At 45.1% G+C, this 21,107-nt stretch overlaps 2 protein-coding genes across 16 annotated transcripts in view; both read left to right on the top strand.

The window, feature by feature from the left end:
- SPTBN1 (spectrin beta, non-erythrocytic 1) overlaps positions 1–8,073 on the top strand; it is a 116,739-nt gene extending 108,666 nt beyond the window's left edge. For all 5 annotated transcript variants that reach the window (XM_048299147.1, XM_048299149.1, XM_048299146.1 and 2 more), the window contains 4 exons: positions 3,045–3,283; positions 4,517–4,690; positions 6,327–6,369; positions 6,646–8,073. In XM_048299147.1, the coding sequence (XP_048155104.1) occupies positions 3,045–3,283; positions 4,517–4,690; positions 6,327–6,369; positions 6,646–6,861 (672 nt within the window). In that variant the 3' untranslated portion in view covers positions 6,862–8,073. The remainder of the gene's footprint in view (positions 1–3,044; positions 3,284–4,516; positions 4,691–6,326; positions 6,370–6,645) is intronic.
- A 5,515-nt stretch (positions 8,074–13,588) lies between these two features.
- The window catches only part of EML6 (EMAP like 6), a 90,609-nt gene continuing 83,090 nt past the window's right edge, over positions 13,589–21,107 (top strand). For 8 of the 11 annotated variants that reach the window (XM_048297030.1, XM_048297028.1, XM_048297024.1 and 5 more), the window contains exons 1-2: positions 14,066–14,192; positions 14,995–15,663. In XM_048297030.1, the coding sequence (XP_048152987.1) occupies positions 15,467–15,663 (197 nt within the window). In that variant the 5' untranslated portion in view covers positions 14,066–14,192; positions 14,995–15,466. Of the gene's footprint in view, positions 13,700–14,065; positions 14,193–14,567; positions 15,664–21,107 lie in introns of those variants that run through there. The other 3 variants (XM_048297021.1, XM_048297022.1, XM_048297031.1) reach the window with 3 other exon arrangements.

Genomic DNA, 21,107 nt, shown 5'->3' with positions numbered 1-21,107 from the left:
CAGGATAACAACATATAGCTTCTTAATGCTTTTTAAAATTCCATATGAATTTATGGGGATGCTCTGGTGGCTGCCATGTGCCTCGAAAGTGTGCCAGTTCTCAGGTCAGGATAGCTGTAGCTTCAGACTCTACCATCTGCAGAGCCTTCACATGTATTCTGGTGAAAAAGTAGTCTATAGAGGAATTTACAGAGAGACTTTTTTTATTTTTATTAGTACACTTACATAAAAATTCCACTTTTATGACGATGAAGAAAAAGTAAGTCATTGATTAAGGTCATCATTACAGGCACTAGAAGAGTAGGATTTCACCTATTTATTGCAGCCTGTGCATCTGGCTAAAGGTGTTAGGAAGGTCCTTTTGCTAGAACAGCCTAGAGGTTGGCATCTGAACCAGGCAAATCATCTGGTTCTTCAGCTGTGGGGCAGAGCCTTGAGTCGATGAACTGAGCAGATGCTGCTTCAAGCACTGTGAAATCCAAAGGGGCGCCTCTGTCATTGTCACCACCTGTCTTGTTGCATGTCTCAGTCCTGCTTTAAAGATTTCCAGAGTAGCCTGTTGCCACTAAAGCACTTCCAACTAACCCCTCAGGCACCACTGAGAGAACCGTATCATGTACACGAGACCTTGTGTTGTAACAGGAGTTTGCTGTTGCTGTTTGTCCTCCGTGGCGTTGTCGCCGCATGCCCCATGCATGTTTCCATTGAAGTGTGTTCAGCTCCTGTTTTTTCTCCGTTTTCATGACACGTCCTTTGCAGAGCTGTTCATGATTTATTTTGCTTGTTTTCTGTTAATTGTAGATAACACGTGAAAGGAAATAAAACCTGAAAGAGCATCAGAAAAGCTTTTCATAGGCCTTTTACAACCAGTAGAATTTGATGTAGATGGTGCAGGTCTGGTGGTGTGATTGAAGTTAGCAGTTACTGTTCAAAGCCATAGGGTTGCAGATTGCAGCACTGAATTCTATATTATTTCCCATAAAACACATTGAGTAGCTGTGCAGTGGCTGCTAGTTTGAAACTGGTCTGGTTTACCTCAGATTAGGGGCTCTAGGTACCCCCAAATCAGCCCTATTTTCACCTCTGGCTGGTAGCATTCCAGCAAATGTGCTGCTTTCTGTGTCAGGGCAGGGGCCAGGTGCATGTGGGGAATTTAAGTTGTGGAGACAAGTTCCTGTGGGCTGTGTGATTCCTCAGTGCTGCTCAGAGGTTTCAGGTCCCTCAGACAGGGCTCCAGCCAGTGGCAAAGCAGAGTTCCAGGTTCAGGAGCTGTCACAGGACAGAAAGGTGTGCAAAGGGCTCTCCTTGTTCTTGAAGGGATCTGTTGGCCATGGGTGGTTGACATGGGTGATGAATGGTGACTCAGGGGTTGTTCATTCCACTACCTGTGTTTTGGCAGTGTTTGCATAATCTTCAGCCTCATCTATTTATCCTCTCCCCCTCTTTAATGCAATATTTTTGTTCTACTTTGAGATTTGGATACAAGTAGTGAGGGTTGATGGCTTAGATTGATCCTAATTGTGAAGGAGCAGCGTAAGGCTATGTGTTTGTAGGGACAGGGTAAACCAGATCTGACTGAAGTGCAATGTGAACTGTGATTCTCTCCCTGTTTGAGGGTGTAGTGTCTGTACTCTGGAGGTTTAGGTTGCTAAAGGCAGTTAACCAATCCTTCCCATGTTCAGAGCAAGCTAACACTCAGATCTTCCTAGGCCAATGGTGAGGTACAAGGTGTGAGGCACAATAATGGATATTGGGCAGGTATAAGAATTTCTAGCAAAAGGTGGCAAAATTGAGTTTGTTGCATAATAATTCGGCTGCTTTTGATTTGTCCAGGCCATGTGCAGAAGTGGGAATGTCTAATTATTGTGCCATTCACAAAAACCTGCTTGTCTGCATAAAACCAGTCCAGAATGTTTGTAATCTACTAGAGCATTAGCAGCACTGAGCTTTAGTAACTTGCTAATAATAATACTACACACTGGTTGTGTAACTCCTGAGCTGCTACCAACGGCTCTACACGTCAAAGTAATGGTACAAGAAAAAAAAACTGGGACCAAGCTGCATTTCAAAAGCTTATAGCCATTAGGATTCCAATTTAAATGATTTTTGGATGAATGGCTCCTGAAGACGTCGCCAGCTTGACCAGTGAGAGCTGCTGGAAACACGGCTGCTCTCTAGGCTATCGATCCCAGTGCGCCAGGCAACGCGACCAACAAAGCAAGTGATGGGCAAGGCCTTGGTTCTGTCTTTGTTTGGGGGTAAATAGCTGTGTGATGCTGTGTGACTGTGGTGGTTTTCAGTTCCTTTAACTAAAATCCAATCCACCTAATAACGCCAGTCTGAACCAGACCTCGATCAATTGACACATGACCTCATTCCCCTTGTCTTTACAATCCAATATCCTAACTGAGATGGTGGAGATGAAATGCATGGTGTAATCTTTCTAATTTCTGCATGTTTTGATTTTGTTGTGTCACTAGGGGAACGGGGAAAGCGGGAAAGGAGCTTTTACAGAAACAAATCAATTGCCCACATTTTTGTAAATGCTCCTGGGAGATTGTGACATCTTTCTCTGCTGACGCATAGTTAGTACCTTTTATGGACCTTTAATGCCCCAGTAATGCCATAAATGTATTTAAGGTGGCTGATGTGTATAACTTCTACTGTTCCTCTAGGTTTGCAGAAAGTGTGATTGTTACTGTTCCAAATATTTGAGTACTTAGCAACAGAATTGAATGCTCTCATTCTAGGAATAACCATACCTAAAAGAATTGACCAGCAGAGCAAAGCACAGTAAAATTCACACTGATGTTCAGCTGCTCTTATTTTCCCGTCTCTCCACCTATAAAATGGGTACTAATCCATTCCTACCTTCTAATTTCCTTGGCCTCCTGTGTCTCCATGGAGTGCGAGAAAGAACTTACTGGCCTGTGTCATTGTTCAGGCAAAGTTTATACACAGCCACGTTGTGCAGGGAGACAGATTAACTCAGGATGCCTCAGTGCTGGGGGCTTCTGGCTGAACGTGTTCTCCACTGTTCCCAGGTGGCAGAAACCGCAGAAACCAATGAAATGGTCAATGGAGCTGCAGAACAGAGGACGAGTTCCAAAGAGTCCAGTCCCGTTCCTTCCCCGACATCAGACCGCAAAGCCAAGAGCGGTGTTCAGGCCCAGACTGCTGCTACCCTCCCAGCCAAAACCCAGGAGATCCCCTCAGCCCAGATGGAGGGCTTCTTACACCGCAAGCACGAGTGGGAGACACACAGCAAGAAAGCCTCCAGCAGGTAAAGTGCTTGATGCATAACACAGGGCAGGGCACCCCGGGGCTCTGCCCAGGATGGCATACAACCATCTCCAGCCTTCTCCCAGCTGCCAGAGACCTCCCAGGCTCCTGTTGCTGTAGGGGCAGAGGCTGCAGTGCTGAGCATTGCATGTGGGGAACTGCAGTTTAAAGATATTTGGTACAAAAGGCAGCGTTAGGCACATTTGTCAGGTGGAAAACCGAAGCAGAGAGATACCACGACTTTCCCACTCCACACGATGGATTTGTGGCAGTAGTGGGATTTGATTCCAGATCTCTCAAGTCATACATTACTACAGGAAAAGAAAACCACGTAGGTGTGAGATTAGAAATGTTCGTATTCTTCTGACATTTTCTGTTTGCACATTACCACTTTCCACCTACTCCGTAATCTGTTCAGCATGAACAGAGGACGATCGGTGTGCCATAGTCAATTCCATTCCCAAGGAATGTCCTGCAGGTTTCAAACAGGCAGGACTGAGATTTGTCCACACTGAAAAAGCAGACTGGAGTCCTTCGTGACCTGAGAGAACTCTTGAAACCAGATTTATGACTTGGCTGACAAGGGGAATGTTCACAGTAAGTGCTGAGCTGCAGCAACATCTGTGGGATTTGGTAGGAGCCAAAGCACTTGGCAGAGCTGAGATCACAAGTGAGTACAGCAGTACCAGGATTTTTGTTCCACTGGAGTTATTCACACCAGACAACGCCTTTGAGGCAGTGACAGCCACGAGTACTAGCGTCTGGGTACTCTTATTTCCAGTAATTCCAGCTCAATTAGAGAATGAGGCGGTTGATGCCACTAAGAGTATTTGTGTCAGTCAAGGATTTCACACACAGTCCGTTCCATTCATCCGTTTGCAGCACAGTGAGAATTCCTTCTACAACAGAGCACTGCCATTAAAAGGTCAATCATTTTCTGTCTCAAGAATGCAAAGTGCCCAGCCTGCCAAACAGTCCTCCCACTGTGAGGACAGGCTGATGTGCTATCACAGGGAGCTCTGGGAATCTCTGTTCCCTTTGGCTTTTGTCTTCAAGCTGTGCTTCCATGAAATAATTCCCTGTCTGCACTTTATGGGAAGCGTAGGCTGTATTCACATCCTCACACTGAACCAATCTCCATTAACTTACAGAAATAATTATGTTTGGTTTCTCCAGTTCTGCAGGCGAGAGCATTGGATTTATAAATGTTCTTGTTGTTTCCCATGTCTCAAAGGTCATGGCATAACGTGTACTGTGTCATAAACAACCAAGAGATGGGCTTCTACAAGGACTCAAAAGCTGCTGCTTCTGGCATCCCCTACCACAACGAGATCCCCGTCAGCTTGAAGGACGCAGTCTGCGAAGTAGCGGTCGATTACAAAAAGAAGAAGCATGTGTTCAAGCTCAGGTAAACCTGGGGCAGTGTTCTGCCCTTGAGAAAGCCATGGTGGGTGTGTTCACTGGGAAACCCAGCCCAGGAACTGACCACGAATGTTAACTGCAGCATCCCTGCTTTTCTGAGCAAGCTCTTCTGAGTCATGGTCTGTTCATCAGAGTGAGCAAGCACAGAACAGTGTCACAGTAATCAGAGCACTTTCACCTGGGACAAGACCAGATGTGTGTGCCTGGAGTTAGGGGCCTGTATTTCACAGTGCTGGGCTTTTCAACCACTCCCTCTGGAACTGATCGACAACAGTGGTTGTGGCTCTGCTCTTTTCCAAATCAAGCCTCATGTTTAATTTTTTCACTATGAACTTAGGAGACTACTGAAGACATCTCTTACATATTCAGGTCTAGAACATACAGTTACAGACCATTTCACTCTAAATATGTAAAGGACCTGTTGTTCAAAGGTTAAAAAAAAGGCTTTTCCTTGGGAAACTCTTTGTTTTACTGAAAAATCTTCTAGTGCAAACAGTTAAGAAATATTTATCATTACACAGCTGCGAGGTAATCCTGTCAAAGAAGACTCACTTTAAGAACTGATTGGGTCATGTATTCCAAGACAGGTGTTTTGGGGTTTTTTTGGCAGAGCAGGGGTGGTGGTGGCATAATTTTATATTGGTACAGGAATCCTCTAAAGATCATAGAATCCCTACACAGGGAAAATTTGCTTTATAGAAAATATATAGCAAATATTTAGGGAAATGTACCTTTCTTGAGGACAGGCCTGCAGCTATGTGATTCATCCTTTAGACTATTTTAAACTTCTCTGAATTGCTAATGGAAGGATGTGCTGTTCCAAATGCAAAGCTAGGCAAAAAAACCAACTGCCCTTTTTTCCCAGTGCTCCATCACCTGCATCAGGCCCTTTGGTTACTTGCATGTAGATATTTCCTTTACTCAGGCACTGTTATTTTACTGTTTAAACCTTCATTTCATTTCATAAAGAGTTGTTAAAATGCTTACTTTTTGTTGGGAAAGATGGGGAAGCCTGCAGCAGAGCTCCTGCTGCCCCTGCCTCCTGCTTGTTGTGGTGTTATTCAGTTGGTTTTTAATTTATATGTATCATCACATACATCGTTAAATGTATCCTAGTTAAACCACCTGGGTAAAATCAGCACAAGAATCAAGCAGAAGGGAAGCTTTGGCCTTCACTGTGAGGAGAGGTAGCTGCTCATCACTAACACTCTGCAGGACCTCAAGCCAGCACCACCATAGCTACAAGAGCAAAGCAGCTGCAGAACTTTGCTGGGTTTTCACAGGAGCCATGAAAACTCTGGGTGCTGCCTGTGACTTTTTTCTTTTTAAAGTGTTGAGTCAACTTTGATAACGTGTTTTGCAAAGGAGAAAAGATGCACCTGAAAGAGCAAATACTGAGCCAGCAGCCACACGAGAACATGAGCACCACCCTGAGAATGTCCAGAGCCCAGAGCTACCATGTGTGTGGCTGCAACGGGGGTTGTTGGGGGCATTTGGCACGTGGGCACTGTCCTGTGCAGTCCTGTGTGCCTCTGGCTGCTCATGTGCTGATGCCAAACAAGCAGGACTTGAAGCAGTGTGACCACAACTGAACTAAATTTGTGATGGTGTTTTCTTTCCAGATTGACCGATGGCAACGAATACCTCTTCCAAGCCAAAGACGATGTAAGTGTGGTTTTCTTACAGTTTATTACTGTGCTGTCTGTGCTGTTGTACCACGGGGAGAAGCAGCTGCTAAGGGCTGGTGTGCACTCTGTGTGTGGGTGATGTGTAGGCCCAGGGCTGCTCAGGAGGTGTCTCTGGAGGTGCACAGCCAGAGGGGATGGTTGGGGCTGTTTTTCCTTGCATTTCCCACCTGTGTCTGTTCCCCCTCCGCACTGTGGCGGGAGTCAGAGGGGCGTGCTGGTTGTAACAGTTTTGTGCCTTTGGGGCTTCTTGAAGGAGGAGATGAACACGTGGATTCAGGCCATCACATCAGCGATCTCTTCGGACAAAATCGAAGTGTCCCCGACCACCCAGAGCACTCCAGCCTCCAGCCGTGCCCAGACCCTGCCTGCCAGCGTCACAATAACCAGCGAGTCCAGCCCTGGCAAGCGGGAGAAAGACAAAGAGAAAGACAAAGAGAAAAGATTCAGCCTTTTTGGTAAAAAGAAGTGAATTCCATCTCCACACACTGCACTTCTCTGACCGTTCCAGTGGAATTCCAGCATGCGAGCTCAGAACCAGTACGTTACTCTCTGTGCCTCATGTTCCTCAATGTGATTGACATTTTTTTATTTATAGAGCGTTTTAAAATAAAAAAAGCCAACAAAAAAAAAAAAGAACCTAAAGTTACAAATGTATGAGGTGCATTGGGCAGCTTCTGTAGGAGAGGGAGGACCAGGTTTTAGGGGTTTTTTTTTGTTTTTGTTTTTGTTTTTTTTTAAATGAAGTTAATGTAGATTAGATCTTAATATTTAAACTGTTCCTCAATTTTGTGAGGCTGTCTTGGAAAATAACCCACTCCTAATGCTATTGGTATGCAAGGCAGCGGTGCTTTCGAATCTACTGTGCACATGAGAAACCAATGTACAAATTCTCAAAGGTGTTCACTTCCAGTTAAGGTTGTTATGCTGAGTCCTGACTAGTAGAGCCTCCCCTTGCGATTCTAACAGGAATTAAAGTGGTAGTGTGTTCTCTTTGCTGTAACAGAGTGCAGGTATGCGTTGACTCACAGCCCAACGTTGGTATTAACACCACCTGAAGCGTCCCCGCATCGAGTACGACAGATAAGAATGTTGGTGTTCAAGATGGATTAACAGGCTGGTACAGTTTTAAATAAGCTGTAATTTCAAATTTCTTTTTTTTTTTTTTTCTCCAAAATACATTATATTGTATGTTTCAGATAATTCTAGTACAAAGTATAATAAGACTAGATGTATAATAAACCCTTTAAAATCATCGATAAGTGTAAAAGTGGAACTGAAGCATTTACTGGAAAAGTAATGTTACTCAAATGGTTACTTGCTTGTCAGCTGCAGCACTGTGTGTTATAATTTTGCTACATTACCTTGCTCTTTGATACATAGTGTGCATTTCTGTCACTGTAACTATTGTAATGAAAAATTTTCATCTTACTGCACAATCAAAAATTACATTTAATAGGAATGAACTTTCAATGACTGGGCCTGTAGTCAAGAGTAGTACTGGAACTGGCTTTCAGTTGTATCGAACTGTACCTCTAGACTTTTACCCTATCTGTTAAATATATGCGATGTCATTAAATGCTTTTAAAACTAAATATGCTGGGTAAGTTTCTTATTTCATTTCTGACGATGTTAAATCATAATTTTGAAAGAGGATCAAAAATAAAGTTATTTTAAAATGTCATCTCTCCTGTGCACTGAAACTGATGTCTTCAAATGTAATTCCATTCTTTTGTGCGAAAATTCATTCTGCAATAGTTGTTTTCTCTCTTCCCACTTTTCTTTCCCTTCACTTCCCACCTGCCCTTCCTTTTACCCTGCCTCCCAAATTAAGTGCCAAAAATAAAGAGAAAAGGAATTAATGAATAGTTTGCAAAATATTCTGATATAGATACTTTTTGTGGGAAGTGAAACCAGCAGAGTAGATGGGAGTAAGCACATCAGAGGCTGGGGTGATGGAGTTCCCTGAACATTTACCCGATGGAGGTAAAGCTCCATGTTCCAGCTGGCAGCAAAAGGACATAATTTTGAGTAAGCACCAGTCTCCAACTTTTTACCCACTTTTTGCTCAAGTGCTTGCATCCTTTCCTTGCCTTGGATGCCACCTAGGGAACCTTCTAATAGGAATAGCTTTAAGAAGCTCCAATATGTTTTAAAATCAATGAAATGTAAGGAATCTGGGTTTTAATGTATTGTGATTATTAAAATATGCTCAAATATTAATTTTGACGGAAAGCAGATAAACTGCAAAATCATGTGTTTCCAACTGACAGTTTCCTGAACCTGTGACCTATACGGTGTCTTAAATTATTTTCATGGAGTGTACAGTGTTCTCTGGGTTTTTCTTGTTTTCCAAAGTTTTTGGTTATTAAACAATGGAGTATTCATGCACACAAGTTTTTACTCTGTAATGTTATATTGTTCAGTCTCATTATTAGTAAAATGTGGGCTATCACTGCAAGTATCCTAAATGTAAAATTTAATACAGTAGAAAATGCTGAGGTTTAACCTTCTTAGAGGCTGTGAAACAATTTGGTGAGTTGATTAATGTGCACAGAGATGTTGATGCCTTACATATGTGTCACTTCAAATGAACTGGTGCCATGAGCAGTCAGGTAGATGGATCTTGACTGCCTGTAGTGTGTGGTTCTGTAGTGATTCAGTTGAACATTGCCTTTAGAGTTGTTTTCTTGTTTGTCTCACTCCCTACTGGAAGTTGTTCCCAAGAATGACTCGAATAAATATCCCTTCTGTTTAGGGACTGATTAGAAGTTGCTGAGGAGCAGGAGTGAATCCCAGTAAGCCTTGGAGCCTCAGGGAGCAGTTCCCTGCAGAGAGAGGTCAGGAGCAGCCTCCCCGGACAGAGCCAGGTCAGAGAAGTCAGGTCAGTGCACACATCCGTGTGCCAGGGCAGGAGGGAGAGGAGTGTGGGAATCTCTTGGGTCACGTGAAGGGAGGGACTGCTGCTGGAAAACACCAGGGGAAGAGGAAACTGCAAAGGTGGGTGATGGAAATGGGGCTGAAACAGGAGCAGGCTGTCACTGCCACCAGTGTCACCCGCTCAGAAGTGGCCATGACACTTTCTGAATTGCACCAGTGGCCTTGGCTGGACTGCTGACAGATGGAATGTTCTGTTCCTCCTGGAGCCTCACTGAAGGGTAAGGATTTCTAGCACAGTGTAACACGTTACTTCAGCTGTTTTGTACCTAAGTTGGGATATTTCTGCTGGAGATACAAAAGTCATACAGAACCTGAACCTTAAAATTTTCAAAGAAAATTAATTAAGGCAAACCACTTCCCAGCTGTGTTGCTTGTCATTGGTAAGAAGAGGAGTTGTCCTGTAGTCAGGCCAGTCTTCCTTTTTCCATCTTGGAGGGACCCTCACATTGCATTCTAAGCTAAGGGAAGGTGTCAGAAGGTCCTTCCCATATCCTGGCAAATTGAGTACAATGTGGGGAAAAAAACCCAGAACTCCTTAGCCATCAGAATTTAGTATGTGTTGGTGGAAGGGTTTTCTTTTAGATTAATGCAAATAATCTGTTAATCCATCTGTTCTGCACAGGGAACATGCTCTGTGCTAGGGCTGTACTCTGTATGAGGAAGATTAATGGTAATGGTAAAGAAAGGAATTCTTAATCTCTGTCCTGGTGAAATCTGTGTCCTGGTGAAATATTGGTTTAGATGCTTTTTCCCTTCACCATGGTCTCCTTTCTTATGCTCGAGTTCACAGACTTTAAATGGGTAGGGTCTTCAAGAATCCAACTTTGCAATAAGTAACTTGCAGGTATGATAGTTTTGCTACTTTTGGTGGCTGGGTTGTTGTTTGGTTGGGGGTTTTTTTGTTTGTTTGTTTGTTTGTTTGTTTGCTACCTTTGCTAATGTAGTGGCTGAAGAAATACAGAAACTTGAATCACAGTGAGTCGGAACAAACATTAGTCCTTTTCATTTAAAAGACACAACCAGAATATCAGGCTCTGCTAAATCCCTGATCAATATTAAGAATAAAATTACTGGGAAAAGTGGACACCTCAGCCGTGTCCGTGGACTGCGCAGTGGAGGCCACCCCTGAGCAGGTCCCCGCGGTGTGTCCGGGGAGCCTGGAGCAGGTGCTGCGGAAGGGGGTGCAGGGCGGCGGGCGCCTCAGCTGCCGTGCCCGGGCGCCGCGGGGCCGCCCGAGCCCCACGTGGGCGCATCCGCAGTGTGTCATAATGCAGCACAGCCGAGCGGCCGGGCCGGGCTGCCGGGGCCCTCGGCTGCGGGGCAGCCCCAGCACGCGCGGCCACGGACATCGAACGGGCGGCTTGGCTTTGGAACACCTAATGGAGCGAAGGGAAAGCATTTCGTGCGTCGGTGCCCGCCGGATCCTCCCCTGTTCAGCACCACCGCCCAGCTGATCAGCCCGGTGCAGGTGAACGCCACAGCTACGGTGCAGCGTGAATACACATTTCTCTGTGTCTGAAATAGCATTTACTTTGTGTTCCAAAGTAAGGAATGTCACACAATACTCCTTCTCTGCTAGATGAGACGCTGGGGTGGCTCATTACGTTGTAACGGCAAGAATTATCTGGGCCCACCATGAATTTTGTTACAAGTCTCTTATTGCTACTGTTGTTCTCCTCCCACGCCCAGCTGAGACAAAACTGTCCCCTGCTCACCGAGTGCCGGCATCGTCCATGAGAGGTCACTGTATCCAGGGAGATGCTGAGCTGCGGCAGAGCCGCTGCTCCCGGGACTGCACGCCGGGGGTTATTGGTGCACTCGAGAGAATGAAGAGGTCGGATCAAAGTTCTCTTCACTCCGAAAGTCAGATTTCTAAGGAGTTATGTAAACTCGTGGCAAGATTTAAACACGTCTCAGCTGAATCATCGTAGGAGGGAAGTTGAGTCAAGTATGGCAGACAGGATACAGAAAGGCGAGGAACACCACCATCCTTGCTGTGGCAGGAAAAAAAGGAGGTTCTGTGGGAAGATCAAGCTTTCTGCAGTGATTTTAAATTGGTCACTGAGGTTCCATGAAGAGATGGCAGAAAGGCAGCCCCCCAGGCTGGATGAAGGCAGGAAGTATCCCATGAGAGAGGGGGTCTGGGAGACCTCGGGCCTCTGTGTCCTGAGTGCAGAGGTGGGATGGGGAGCCTTGATCCATCTGCTGTTCCTGGCTGTCCTGCACAGCTCTGGGATGGCAGCAGAACCAATCTGTCATCGTTGGTCAGAAGGGCTTTCCCTCCAGGCTGGTTCTGGAAAGAGTCCGGTCTGCCAGGTCTCTCTCCAAAATGGGTGTGAGGATGGAAAAGTCTCCAATTTTTCTCCTTTTTTCCTATTGCTGTTTCTGGCTGGATCCAAGTGTTTCATTAATGCAAATCAGTATTTCTGCCCACAAGGAATAAGAGCTTAGAGCCAATTCCCCTGTTAAGATTTTGTAGTTAAATGGTAAAAACACTGAGAGGCATCAGTCAGGATTGGATAAATGTAGTGCCAGGCAACAAATAAACAGAAGTAGATCACACCTCCTGCTTCTGATCCCTCCCCTGAGTTCTTAGGGATTTTATATAATTTTAAAAAGCATTTGCAGCTCAAATAAGAGGTACCAATTTTGAAATACCAATTAATGTCATCTCTGTGCATCTGCTGTACATTCATCCATAAAAATAAGAGTTATAAAGCCTGTTTTGTGGAGCAGAGATCTAGGACATAACACAGATGTTTCTGGGAGGGAAAACCTCAGTGTTCATTGTTAATCACAGCTCTTGGATATGTACAGAGTGGGCAGGATGTATCACAGAGGATTGGAGTTCAAGATGTGGTGCTTTCTGGCATCTTCTATACAAGGCTTGCTTTAAAGAAGCAAACCAAACAAAAAAACCCAACCAACCAACCAACCAACCAAAAACCAACCCCAAAGCCCTCAAAAAACCCAACAGCAGCAGCAAATGGTCCCTTCAGCAGAGAGGTGACTGTCATTCAGGTACTACTCGTCCAGGATGCTACATTAGTTGGTTTTTACATTTCATATAAAAAAACCACAAGTAGTAAAGTCACAGGATAGGGGCTCCTTGCCACAACGAAGAGGAAAAATGCTGCCGCTATTGCCAATTTTTATGTCTCTTTTAATTAAGTTCTTCAGTCTATTTTAAAGTGTTCATTTTTACAGTTATGTGAAATAGGAAGTGCATCCAGACTACTCTTTTTTTAACAGAAATGCCCCTTTTTTTACTTAGGTTCACACTTTGTCTTGGTTTGTGTTGCTCCTTCCATTCTTTTTGTGATGCTGAGGACTTCAGAACCCAGAATTAACACCCAAAAAAACCCCCATGAGAGCATCCAGGATATTTACGTTGTGCTGACAGTGAACAGCAGGCTGCAGCATTGAGGAACATTTTCAGCAACACGACAGCTCCTAACAGGAAAGTAATAATGCCTTTTTTTTAATTGGAAAAAAAATACACAAAACCTCATGCTTAAATTGAATTAATTCAATCACTATCGGAAATGTACCAAATTCTTGAGAGTACAGATTATAGAAAAATGAATGAAACTGAACTTGTATTGCTCCACATGTTTATTTTAAGGTTTTTCTTTGAGGTTTTTATGGGGTGTTCGTTCATGACTAGTGTACTTAATTGCTAAAATAATGATAATGATTTATAATTTTTTTTTTTTTTAAATTGAGGATATAAGTTTTCCCAAATGATTAAATACAAAGTTCAGCTTGACCACTGTTGTTCATAGAGAAGTGTCAGCCATGCCAGCAGAGGCTTGAAACTAGTTTTTTGTTTGTCCTAGTTGGGTAGGTGAAGAGCCTATCTGTCACATCGATTAATTTTTTAATGTAAATTAGATAATGTAACAAAAAAAATCATAAAAAGAAAGCTATGATCACATGGAAGTTATTCCTTTGAATAATACCAGGGTGGGAAAGGATCAAAGAATTCGTGAGGGGCAGTGGAAGGGCCGGTATCGATCTCTCCACTCCCACGAGCAGGACAGGACCTGAGGGAACGGCTGGAGCTGAGTCAGGGCGTTGGGATGGAGATCAGGGAAAGGCTCTTCCCCCAGAGGGTGCTGGAGCACTGAACAGGCTCCCCAGGGAGTGGTCACGGCCCCAAGGCTGCCAAAGCTCCGGCACAGGGAGCCTGTTCCAGCACAGACAACGCTCCCAGGGATGCCCAGGGTGGGATTGTCGGGGTGTCTGTGCAGGGCCAGGAGCTGGACTGGATGATCCGTGTGGATCCCTTCCAACTCAACGTATTCCACGATTCTACGATAAAACAAGGTGGCTGTGGTGAGCGGCTGTTGGGGAAGGAATTAAAAAAGGTGAGTGCGAATTTGGCTGTATTTTGTGAGACTTTTGGAGACTACTGCACACGGGCAAAGCAGAAAGATGGGGGTTTTTTGCCTAAATCTGCGTGTGCCTTGCGCGGCAGGGCTGGCCTGGCCTGGGCTGGGCTGGGCTGTGCCGGCGGCCGCTGAGGGCTCCGCGGGCCCCCTCAGGAGGAAGGGCGCGAAGCGCCGCGCGCCCCCAGCAGCGCGGGAAAGGCGCGCGCCGCCGCCCGCGCGCGCCCCGTGAGGCGGGAAGGAAGCTCCGCCTCAGGGCCGGCGCCGTGAGGGCTCCGCCCGTCGCCCCGCCCGCCCGGGGCCGGCGCTCCCGTCGGAGGCGGCTCCCGAGGCTCCGGGGCTCGCATTCCCCGAGGGCGGGTGTCTCTGTGCCGTGTCCTGGAGTGCTGCTGGTGCTGTGACCCCGTGTGCGAGCGGTGGCGGCACGCCGCTCTTCAGCTCGGTCGGTGTGAGGCGTGTTGTGTGGGAAAAGGTACAGGGGTTGTCAGCCTTGGAATTCCCTCTTGCCGTCCGTCTGGCGCTGTGCTTTGTGAATGGGTGTTTGGTTCTGCTCCTCTGATTCCAGCATCCTCTTCCCTGCGGTTGTGGCCGAGTGTCTGGAGGGCTGGGTTTGGGTTCCTGTGCAGTGATACTATAAAGTCTTATCACCAACAACATGCAGCAACCACGCTCGACTGACAATGGTAGTATGAATTCTGCTTTAGGAAAAGCAGAAGGCAAGAGAGGAAATGTATTCCCTATAATATCATTCCAAAGGATGACAGTGAAAAAAAAAGAAAAAAAAAAGAAAAAAAGAAAAAAAAAAGAAAAGAAAAAAAAAAAAAAGGCCACAGCCCCCACTACCTCATGGTGACTTGGAGTATTTTGTGACTGAAAACGGGAAAATAAGATTGTCTTAATTACATAGTTGCTATAGACTCCAAAAGGAGAAAGTTTTTGGTTGCTGGGGCGTGAGGAAAGGTGGGGTAATATTCCCATATTTATGCTGGATGTTATATATGAGATGATATTGAAGGAGAGGGTTTGTATGAGAACTCGGAGCACTGGATCCTGCTGAAAAGCCTCAGAAGCCCCCAGAGCGGCCACAGCACCCATCCAAGCAGAGCTCCCCCCATCCAAGCAGAGCTTCCCCCATCCAAGGAGGGCTCCCCTCATCGAACGAGAGCTCCCCCATCCAAGGAGAGCTCCCCTATCCAGGCAGTCCCTTTGCATTTTAAACACACGGTGCGCTCTGCGGTTCAAGAGCACGGGTTTTGTGTTTTCTTCTCTTCCAGCTCTAGCCCCGAGGGTAGATATGTTAAAAAGAAGAGCGCCCAGGAAGCTTTGTGCAGGAAACCAAGAAGGTGCAACCCGGGAGACGCAGCGGGGAGTCTTTGGCAGGTGGTGCTGGTGACGCACAGAAGTAACTTTGCCTTCGGAAAGGAAAAAAGCCCGGTCTGCTGCTTATGTAGGTGTGTTTTTGTGCCCCCGAGAAGTTGCCCGGGTCGCGCAGCGGCGGCGGAGCGGCGGCGGCTCGTCCTGGGCAGCGGCGGCAGCAGATGATGGTGGCGGCGCGGCGGTAGCGCGGCGGCGGCGGCGGCATCCCGGATCCGCGGATGCGCTGCCCATCCCCATCCCCGCGCGGAAGGGACACCTGAGGCTTCGGCAGGCGGGCGGGGATCGCCACCGCTCGGAAGGGGAGAGCGTGCCGGGGGAAGGCGGGCCGGCGCCCGGCTGTGTGTGCCGGTGGGCAGGGGGCTGGTTATCATGGCGGATCGGACGGCTCCGCGCTGCCAGCTCCGGCTGGAGTGGGTGTACGGCTACCGGGGCCACCAGTGCCGCAACAACCTGTACTACACGGCAGGGAAAGAGGTGGTGTACTTCGTGGCTGGAGTCGGCGTGGTTTACAACACCAGGGAGCACAGCCAGAAATTCTTCCTCGGGCACAACGATGATATTATCAGGTAAGGGGGCTGACTTCTCTGGTGGTGGGGTGGGGTGGGGTTTAAAGGGAAGGGAGGAGAATGTAGTGCTGGCAAAATACCCCCTCCTCGCCTCTTACAGCTCGGCTTGTACCTGCCGTTTTAGAGCAGCTCAGATTTGTTAGCAGCCGTCGCTGTGAAAGCTGAATGTCTAGATTCTGTTGATTATCATTATTTTGTAGCAAAGCTTCAAAATGTTGCAATAATAGGGGAGGGAAGGTAAGTTTTTCTATTGCACTGCACCAAAAGCAAAGCACTTCATTTCAGCACTGGGAAGATCTCAGTGCAACAGTGCTGCAAAATCGTGGCTCCGGCACCTTGATGTTTCCAGAGCTGGGACCCCAGCTCATCAATTCTGACCTCGCACAGAAGGCAGGTGTAGCACTCCTTGCCCTCAGCAAATCCCAGCACGAGAGTGCCATAAATCTGACACGTAGCTCAAACTAATCTTGTTTTAATATCCAGAAAATCTAAATCAAAATCAAGTTCAGCTGTTTGCACTACAGACAAAATATCCCAAGTGTGCTGGTGCAAGATGGCTACAGAAGAACAGGTCTTGCTCCTCATCTGTCCAGTTTATTGTCTCTTTCTCTCAAATTCTGCCTGAGAAGTGGATTTAATTGGCATTTTTGTCCTACAGAAATGCTGATTTTTTACTGCACCTCACAAAATAAAGACACAGTTACAATGTTCAAGGTAGTCCTTTAAAAAATCTCTCCAGAATAAGGAAATTTACATCAGTAAAATAGAAAATTAATGTAGCTACTACTTGAGGAGATAAATCTGAGCCTAGAATATCCTCATGAAGGATGTTGCCTGGTGATGCCACTCCTCTGAGCACAGCTATCTGCTGCCCTCCCTGTTCACCCAATTCAGCATGAATGAAGCGATTTCTGGATGATGTGAAACCAGAACAGTCCCAGGTGACTCATGGTGTGGGAGTGCTATGGAAGCATCTGCTGATGCCAGAGTTTTGACACTCCGTAACCAAACCACACAATTGTCACATAATCCTTGTTTGCAGAAAGCCATTCACTTTTCCCAGGAAGAGCTTTTGGCTGCTGTGTATCCTCATAGCATCCTTCTCCTCCTCTCTAGGGTGTGTTAAAGCAGCAGCATTTCATCAAGTACAGTGCATGTGCATCAAAGTTTATTTTGGTTCCAAAGGTATTATCAGCTCCAAAAGGCTGCTGAAATAGACACTGGGCTGCTCAGAGAAGAATCAGTATTTTAGAGGCATCTGCAGGATCATGACATTAAAATGTTTTCCTTTGTATGTTGTACGGACATACATTTTGATACTCTTTGCAATAGGAAGTGTAATCCATGTAGAGAGTTGTGTATTTCCGTGTTTATGTTTGAGTTGTTATTATTATACCTGACAGCACCTCCCTCCCCATACCAAATGTATTGTACAGCTTCAGTACCCTTTACTTTGAGATCTGTCACATTAGGAGTGTGCTTTTGGCAGTGTCGTGTTTTAGAAGGTACAGCTGGGATGGAAAGAATGAATGTCTCATATTTGTACTTTGACACTGCTTCTGCCTATTGTGCTCTTTAAAGGGAACTAGAACCATGTGTTCAAACTAGCTGTGTCTTGGGGGACTTGCTGAATGTCCAACGCATGCTTTGGAAAGATGGGTTTTGTTTCTGATCTGCAGCACCATCAGAATTCTGGTGGAAAACTGTAGTTTCCACTAAGGATGAAACATTTGGGTCCAGAAGGCATCAGCAGAACCCAAGCAGCTCTTAGTGGCCAAGAACTGTTGCTGTCACCATGTGGGGTTTAAGGAAGGACAGACTATCCACAAGGCTGCTGGAATATTCTGTTGTTTGCACCGGGGCATGGGTGGTTGCCTCCTTTGCCACTGGTGCACTGAAATGCATCCCATCACTGAAAATACTTTTAAGTAGATGATGCCTTGTGTGGTCATCGCTGATATGACTAATAAATGCAGGAATTTAAACTCTCACATTTTAAGCTTCACAGCCCTTATCCATTTGAGATGAATGGGATGAATGTACTTATCTAATTTTTCTGGGTTTTTTGGGATTTACTTACTTGAGACCAGCTTCTAAACAGCAGGGTATGCATTTGCAGTCCAACAGGTTGTAATCTCTAAAGAGGTTTGAAACACTGTTTAGAAAAGAAAAATTGAATTTTGGAAAATACTGTGAATCATTGAGACTGGGAGACCTTCAAGAGGGAAGATCTTCTGCTTCCAAGGACTGCTGTTATCTCCTTCTGTGGCTTTTTTTGTGGTTTTGTGAATGCTGTTTTGTTTAAAAAAAAGATGATAAACCCATGATTCTCAGGGATAATACCATGTATTACCTGGAAGTGTTTATTGAAGTCCTTAAAGGGGATATTTGTCCTTGGTGAAAAGGGCAGGTGTATATGTTCTCCAAGATTAATAGTTCTGTCTCTTGTTTTGCATCAAAATAATGCAGCTGGACATAATTTAGTTTGGGCTAAAGCAGACCAGTGTGTATTGGATTAAATTGTGTTGTATTGGAGAAATGCCATTTTTTCCAAGATTCACATTTGAAAGGTGAGTTCTGCATGTATAAGAACTGAATGTTCTGCACTCAGCTAATAAGGTCGATGTTCTGAGAAGGAACAAGGGAGCTCGGAATTGTCCTGTTTTCTGTGCAAAGCCACCACCAGGTGCTGTGCTTCCAGCTCTTCCTCCTTTAACTTCAGGAGGAGAGGAGGTCCTGAACCATCAAGTGAGCCCTGTTTTGCAGAAGGGTTTGTGGGTAACCTCCACAGCAGTAGCTTTGACAGTAATGGAAAACTTTCAAAAGAACGGGTTTTTTTACTTTTATATTGTGCGTTACTTGTAGAACACTGATCAATTAGATCAATCCTCATTTTTCTCTCAATTAAGTATTGAATGCAGGCAGTTCTTTCCTATAACTTATCAGCATTTGTATGTAAAAGCCACAACAAACAGCAAAAATAAAAATATAACCAGTTGAGATACTTCTCATTATCACTTAAAATACAATTGATTTTATCTGTATCTGCAGAAGTCATTTGTTAACAGAGATTCCTAACCCCGAGAAATTCTTCCTCTGGTGTAGTGACGAAGTTATGTCTCTCTCTTTTTGAGTTTTGAGAGTTTTTGCAGTATTGAACCATTGTCCTGAATATGTCAAAACTTTCTGACACAGCACCTCCGGCAGCATACTGAAGACTTCACCTGCAGTTTTTACACACCCTGGTTTCTTGTGGAATCTGATACTTTGTATGTTACGCATTCACAAAAGCAGCTTTGCATCCCGACTGCCTCCATGCCAGTCTCTCATGAGGCAGCAAGCCTGCTCCCTCTCCCAGGTCTCTGTACTACCTGCAAAGCCATCCTGTTATCCATGGATTCCAGAGCTGTTGTTTATGTAAGGCTGCTCACAGGGTACCAGCAGTGTCGGATTTATCAGAATATTGCTCTAAGTGTGCTGGGGGGTGCCGCTGTGCTGACAGATTGAGATTAAAACCGTGGCTGTGCCAGTGGGGATGGGATTTACTGGGCTGCGGGAGCCACTGGAGGCCTGGCTTGTTCTCCACGAGGGTTGTTTCAGGAGACAGGATATGTGTCAGAACACGTTTTCTTGTCTTGCTGCAGTTAGGAAAAAAAGGAGTAGTATGTTTAAAGCAGTGTTGTGTATTGCTGACCCCAGCGAATAGAATTTTGGAATTAGTGAATTGATGACAGAGGTATGCAAATCAAAGCCTCAGAGAGAGAAGATCTAAATTGTACTTTAATATTTTTATTTAAAATTACTTGTTATCCTATTTCTGTTTATGGGGTGATGCTTATTTGAAGGGATCTAAAATACTTTAAATTTCTGTTCAGTTGCCACCCTCTGGATGGCAACAGCAGCCGTTTGATGTAGACTGGTGTTCGGGTCACTGTGGTTGTTGTTTATCATCAGTGCACGGTAGCAGCACTGTCTGCAGCTTGGGGTAACCCTGGACTTCAGACACCCAAGGTGAACACACAGGACCGCTGAGATTCAGTGCCCTAAAAGGCAGCAAAGGAGCCATAGCACCATCTGAGATTTTCAACAGCACAAGTTCCAGCCCTGTTTCTTATGTGGATGCTACACCAGTTCCTGCACCAAGCCATCCAAACTTGACAGACATGGCACGGCTCGAGTGAGGCAGGGTTTTGGGAACTGTTTTGAGGCAGCAAGTTGTTAAATGAGTTTCATGTGAAAGAAATTAATCCCCCATTAAAAAATCCTTTAATCAGCTTGTTGCTTCCTTTGCTTTCAGTTTTGGAAAACCTGGGGAAAATGCTGTTTATTCTGTGAAGTTCCAGTGGCCTCTTTTGCCTCTGCTTGAGTGCTGTGCTGCATTTAGATTTGAAGTCTTTACTGGGGCATGAGCTGCTATACATTGGCTTCTTAAATATCTGTATTAATGCATCTGCTGTGTTGGAATATACAGCTACAGTTTCTTATTGAAAGTGATTTAGAAATACTTGAATCAGTTAAAAGTGGAGAGAAACTCAGCAAGCATTTGTCACAATATGTCAATGAGAATGGTCATCATTTAACCAAACCCTTTAACCAGAGCAGTCTAACCCTAATTTTTAAGCATATTTTTTAACATTTTCTATGTGTTAAGACTCTGCAATGTTTTTACTTGTTTTATTTCAACTTGATTTCAGATGGCCAGGAGTCATGATGGTCACACAGTTGTGTGTAATCATTCTTTACTAGGAAGAAAACCTACATAGAAAATGTTTTCTTATGAGTTAATTTCAAATTTAAAACAAAAAATTCTACAGCTCCAAGTATTTGAATGCTTTTCTGTGAAAGTGGGAGGGGGTTTGTGGTCTGTAAAAGGGTCTTCTGCTGACTTGCCAACTGCTCAGGTTTGTGGGAACCTTGGTAAAGAGCAAAAATGCCTCCTTTTCTTCCCACCTAAAGACTGTTCTCAGGAACAGCACCTTGTTTTTCATGAGGTGTGTTTCTGCCTCAGGAACTTTTAGTTGTCTGCATTGGCTGTCCAAGAGACATGTTGAATTTAAATTCTCCTTTGGAGCTGGTATTTATATAAAGGCCTGGGAACAGATCTCCAAAGCTTTAGGGAGGCCTGATCTTAAGGCCAAGTGTATGTTTATGTCAAGCTCCTTTAAGCATTCCAGCAGCACGATGAACCTTGGTACACTGCATCTGATTGCTGGAACTTCTGTGGGTGCTGGCGGTGAAGTCTGTTCTTTCTTCTGTGACAGATGGATGGAAATACACTAAAATGATGGTAATTAGAACAGAACATAAAATAAAGGCTACTCTCAGAGTGATACAGCAACCCCGTTATTTTGGCTGCCTAACACTCCTTGTTACAAAAGATTTTACCGGATTTTTTATAGGGAATTTTGAGTGCCTCCATTATTTTAGCAGACTTGAATGTTAAA

The sequence above is a fragment of the Corvus hawaiiensis genome, chromosome 3 (genome assembly GCF_020740725.1).
Source record: "Corvus hawaiiensis isolate bCorHaw1 chromosome 3, bCorHaw1.pri.cur, whole genome shotgun sequence".
NCBI lineage: Eukaryota > Metazoa > Chordata > Aves > Passeriformes > Corvidae > Corvus > Corvus hawaiiensis.
This window is presented reverse-complemented; position numbering and strand designations above follow the sequence as displayed.